General features: G+C 39.7%; 1 protein-coding gene across 2 annotated transcripts in view; it reads left to right on the top strand.

Moving 5' to 3' along the window:
• Fbxo28 (F-box protein 28) overlaps positions 1–5,740 on the top strand; it is a 29,978-nt gene that overhangs the window by 7,936 nt on the left and 16,302 nt on the right. For both annotated transcript variants that reach the window (XM_021198002.2, XM_029538779.1), the window contains exon 2: positions 4,477–4,586. In XM_021198002.2, the coding sequence (XP_021053661.1) occupies positions 4,477–4,586 (110 nt within the window). The remainder of the gene's footprint in view (positions 1–4,476; positions 4,587–5,740) is intronic.

Genomic DNA, 5,740 nt, shown 5'->3' with positions numbered 1-5,740 from the left:
AAAAAAAAAAAAAAATTCCACACTTTCATTCTTTTCTTCTATTGATCTTTCGAAGAGTTCAGGGTATAGAACTTGTAGAGTCTATTTCAAGTCAGGTATAGTAGCTCATAGTTGTAATCTTAGCCCTTGAAAAGCTGAGCCAAAACTAAAAGAAGAAAAAAAAAAAAAGAAAAGAAAAGCTGAGCCAGGAGGATTACTCCAAGTCAAATCCAGCCTGGGCTATTTAGCAGGACCCTGTCCCAAAGAGTCAAAACAAGTGAAAAAAGCAGTGCCACTCTGCAGACTGTTATTAGGAGTTTGAACTTAGGCAGTGACAGCTTTTGAGTTATTTAGAGAAAAGCATCAAGTGCCTTTTAATAAAAAAACTAATAGTACCAAAGAGTGTCCTATAAAAACTGAGCTGATTTACACAATTTCCTCAATTCCAAGCTAGTGTTTGACGACTTAGTGTTTATGAAAGATCAGAGTGTACCTTGATGTGCTGCTGTACATGTTATTGCCACATCCGAGTTACACCCGAAAGTCTTTACAGCATCCTAAACAAAATTGAAGACTTTTAGCGTAGCATTTCTCAAGACAGCTAAGGCATCAGAGGAGAAAATGCTGTAAATTAAAAGGCATCATATATTATGAGTGGCCAAATGTTAAAATGTGCACCTTAGAATTAACTAAAGCCTTCAGAGATATTAAAGGAAAATTTCAAGTTTCACAAATTTATTGTGCAATTGCCTTGCATTGTTGAGAAAGACCATGATGACAAATCTAAAAAGATTTCTTAACAAATATATGTGAAAAAACTTATCCCTTAAGTTAAACATAACTTTTGAAAAGGATAAATATGGCATATTAAGTCCTGAAGGAACTAATATATTAGGGAAACCTGTATTCATTTCTAATACTAAGACAGCAAGGATCAAAGAGCCCACAGTGTCATTTCTGTAAAATGGTGAGTCTCATTAACTCCTTTGGAGTTTTTTGTTTGTTTGTTTGTTTGTTTGTTTCTTTTTTTGGGGGGGGTGTATTTTTCCAAGAATGCTTACATAGCATTTATTTTTCCTTCTCAATAAAGCTAGAAAAACTGGGACTGGAGAGACAGCAGTTAGGATCTCTTGCTGCTCTTCCAGGAGACCTGGGTTCTGGTCCCAGCTCTCAGGTGGCAGCTCACAGTCATTCATTCATAACTACAATGCCAGGGGATCATCTGGCCTCTAGGCATCAGGCCTGAACATAGTACATAGATATACATGCATGCAAAAGCCTGTACATATAAAATAATTTTAAGCTATAAAAGCTGCTAATTAACAGATGTATACATCTGTTATGTATACTTAATTTTACACCAGACACGTTTGAATTGACTGTGACTTTTAAAAACCAGGCGCGCTGCCAAAAACTGTCTCCTACATCATTCTGATTGTGTTTCCAGCCTTAATTCTTTAAGTTGATGCATAAATCTTGTATATATTTGAAAAACTATTAGTTTGTTTATTGAGGTAAAGTCTCACTGTGCAGTCCAAGCTGGCCTGGACTTGACAGGTAGCCCAGGCTGGACATGAATTCTGCACTGGCTCTTCCTTCCAAATGCTGAGATTCCAGGCATGTACCATCATGCTTGGAACTGGTTTGGGCAAACATATTGTGTAATGTCCAAATTAGGATAAACATGGATGTCAAGACTTTGTAGTTTCTTTTATAGTGGAAAAATCTTAAATCTTTCCATGGCATTTTGTAAGTGCATTGTACATGATTTGTGTTGTGGTTATCTTGCACTCCAGGACATGTGTGCCTCAAAATGGAGCCCAGTGACAAGTGATGGGCGAGCCTTTTCCTTCCCCTCCACCCCTCTCAGCTTCTCCTCTCCACTGTTCTAGCCGCTGTCTATGCATCCTGATAGTTTCTAACATAGGCATCATCTTTGTTTATTATGCACTGTATTTTTAATTTGTGTCTTAGGGAAACTACCAATTTGCTAGGATTAACATTATGATGTTAATAACCAGAGAAACAACATTTTTCCCCTGAGCCTTGGAAAATTATTAGTAACCCCTAAATTTAGAACTACACTTCAGCAGTTTGGGAATTGTTTGTGCTGTGCTGTGCTGTGCTGTGCTGTGCTGTGTGCTGTGTTGTGCTGTGCTGTGTGTTGTGCTGTGCTCTGTGCTCTGTACTGTGCTGTGTTCTATGTACTGCACTGTGTTCTATGTGCTGTATTCTGTGCTCTGGGCTGTGCTATACTGAACCCAGAGCCTCTTGTGCCCTAAGTGAGGTAATTTAGAGTTGCAAGTTAACATACATTGGCAGCAGTGATCATTAACTGGTTTGCCATGGGTAAATGCAGTATTATCCAGTCTTTCTTTAAGATGACTTTGCCCCCTTTTGAGTCCTAAACAAAGGATACATGTGTCCTTTTTGTCTGTGCTGTCAGTGTTTATTGGGCATTCATGAAAGGAGACAGACTAATAAACCCTGCGTGTCAGACGCCGTGGACTAACGCTTCGTGTGTTTACATGTTGGCTTCTGGGACACTGTTCTAATTTGTCTTTATGACGTGGGTTTTTTTTCCCCTCTCCTGTTTTTGTCCTTTCTCTGAGCCATTCTTGTAGCTTCCATCTACAGACGTCAGTGGAGGCGTCATTCATAAGCATTGGTTTTTCTACTTTTCTGTTTCCTCTGAGATTCATCCATATTGATTTTAGCTGTCTCCAGTGAGTTTCCAGAAGAACATTTTTAGCCCTAATATTGCAGTACCTACAGAAATAACCAGCCAACAACTGTCTCCACATCTTTTAAAAGATTGGGGATCATCTTTTCAGAATGATTTCTCATTTTCTGATTTCCAACCTTAAGGCTTAGAAGGTTTCTTCTCACCTTTCCCGACACATCTGATTTGTCTTCAGAAGTATTTGCTTGGTATTTTACTCATTCCAAAGTTTGTCCCTTTGCAGGCACCATAGCCTGTAGTGCTGTGTGCAGTCTTAGCCTTTTGTTCCTTCAGATTCTCGTTCAGATCTTCAGTAGTGTGCCTTGTCCTTTGGGTGACTTTTGGGTTTACTTGGTTCTCATTAGTGACTCTTACCTACTCAGATCAGTAAAGCACAATTTACTGAATGTCTGCATGAGGAAGGAGAGGCCGTGGAACCTTTAGAGCGAGCTAGATCCAGTGCAACAAGACTTGGAACAAATAATTTCAACAGTGCCTTCAAATTGTTACAGTAAAAACCGACTGACCTTGGGAGTGTGAATATGTGGTTGTTTGAAAAAAATTATTCCATCTCAGAACTTAGCAGTGTTGCAGAGTTTATAGAGACAAGAAATATCCTAAACTTTATAGTAGAGGGGTTTTAAATAATTATCTTTTCTTCTGCTAAACTAATTTCCTGTTCCATATGCAGCATTTTGAAATCTTTGACTACCCTCTTTCACATTTTCTCTTGACTTTCTGCCATGAAAGATGAGAATTTCGTCCTGTTTCTATTTCACACAAAAATATACTTTTTCTTCCTCACATTTCACAAAAATATTCAGTATTCATGTTGCAGTGATATGTTTATTGCAAATTAGTGTACTGAATGTCTAAAGTGTTCTGGAGAGCCACAGAGATTCCCAAAATGGGCTCTGTAAGATTGCAGGTAACTTATTCCTGTGGCTTTGGGTTTGGTTTTATGTGTATGGGTGTTTGGTCTGCATGTATCTCTGCCTGTATATCTCAGGGATTTCATTTTAACAAATGCATAGCAAGTATTTGTGCATAGATGCTATAATGGAATAGCACAGATACAAAGAAGCACAAGATAGCCTCTGCTAATTGGCATGGCCGTGGTAGGTATTGTCTTTAATAGTGAACACTGCATATTTCTGTGAAATGTGAGGAAGAAAAAGTATATTTTTATGTGAAATAGAAACAGAGAAGACAAAATTCTCATCTTTCATGGCAGAAAGTCAAGAGAAAGTGAAGAAGAATAGTCAAAGATTTCAAAGTGCTGCATCTGGAACAGGAAATTAGTTTAGCAGAAGAAAAGATAACTATTAAAAACCCTCTACTATAAAGTTTAGGACAGTCTTTAATGGAAGCCTTGGCCATCAGGAGCCAAATCACTTGAAGAAATGAAACTTTTCATTCTGCTTAGGTTTTTGAAATAAAAGTTTGAATTTACCTGGGGTTGGTTGGTTTGTTTATTTTTGATAAAAAGGAATGGTTTAAACTTAAAACTTTCAGGTACATCATTTTACTGCTCTTCCATACATCAGACAGGGTATTCACTTAAGCAAGTGTTACTGCTTGGCCCAAACATTAGTAATTTCTTAGTGAGACTCCACCACAGTAATTGTATGGCATTGACGGCACTGGCAGTGAATCAGCTTAGACAGTGTTCTGGGAACAGTACCAGCTCAGAAACCTTCCCACCCAAGTTCATCATTGATTATTTGGTTATTGGTTTTATTTATCTTTAAATTCTGTCTCCCCTCTGCTTATAGGTTTGTAAAAGAATGGACTTGGTCTGTCAGAGAATGTTGAATCAGGGGTTTCTGAAAGTGGAGAGGTTCCATAACCTATGTCAGAAGCAAGTTAAAGCACAGTTACCGAGGTATGTTCCAGGTGGCATCAGCCTTGAGTCACACTGGGGTGTGTGTGCGTGCGCGCGCGCGCGTGCGTGCGTGCGTGCGTGTGTGTGTGTGTGTGTGTGTGTGTGTGTGCGCGCGTGTGTGTGCGCGCGCGCACATGCGCGCACTGCTTATTTGGTGCTTTTCTCCCACAGATTTTTCATATATAAGTTTCAACTCTTCATAGCAAAGAACATCCTGTCACAATAAACGCTATCTCTTGTCATCTGTTCTTATTGCCATTTTGTTCAACATTTTATTGCTTGTTGTAGCCAGGGCAAAGAGGCAAAAAATGAAAGGACCTAAGTGTCCCTCAGTGCCAGCATGACGTGTTCTTGGACACAGGTACACTGATAATGTATTGTTAGAGGTTATAGTGCACAAAGATCAGCTAGAAGTACACTAGAAATGAATAATCTTCCCTGGACAGTGATGACCCACATACTGGGGAGGCTGAGCCAGACGAATTCTTGAGTTGGAGGCCAGCCTGGTCTACAGAGCAAGTTCCAGGACAGCCAAGGCTACACAGAGAAACCCTGTCTCAAATTTTTAAAAAAAGAGGGCTGGAGAGATGACTCAGCAATTAAGGACACTTATTCTTAACTTGTCCAGCCTGAGCTGGACTTTTGACATTCAAAAGCAACTCCTCATTGTCCATAAGGAATTCCGCCAAGACACACATGCAAGCAAAACACCCATAAACATAAATCTTTACAAAAGAAACAAGTGTCATAGGCTGGGGGGCGGGAGGTGCACACCTTTAATCCCAGAACTTGGGAGGTAGAGGCAGGTGAATCTCTGAGTTTGAGGCCAGCCTGGTCTACATAGTGAGTTCCAGGACAGTCAGGATTCTGTACATAGACACTGTCTTGGAAAAAAAAAGGTACCCATCTATAACCTTAGTACTTGGTCTTAGCATTTGGTGGAAGCAAAAGGATCAGGAATTCAAGCCCAGCCTTAAGTAAGCAAATTTGAAGCCAGTCTGGGCTGCAAGAAACCCCGGTCTCTAAAATAGAAAGGAGGTTGGGGGCGGGGGACTGGAGAGATGGCTCAGCAATTAAGAACATTGACTGCTCTTCTAAAGGATCCAGGCTCAATTTCTTTCTTTCTTTCTTTCTTTCTTTCTTTTTTTTTTTTT

The sequence above is a fragment of the Mus pahari genome, chromosome 5 (genome assembly GCF_900095145.1).
Source record: "Mus pahari chromosome 5, PAHARI_EIJ_v1.1, whole genome shotgun sequence".
Classification (NCBI taxonomy): Eukaryota; Metazoa; Chordata; class Mammalia; order Rodentia; family Muridae; genus Mus; species Mus pahari.
The sequence above is the reverse complement of the archived record's forward strand: the minus strand, read 5'-3'. Positions and strand labels throughout refer to the sequence as shown.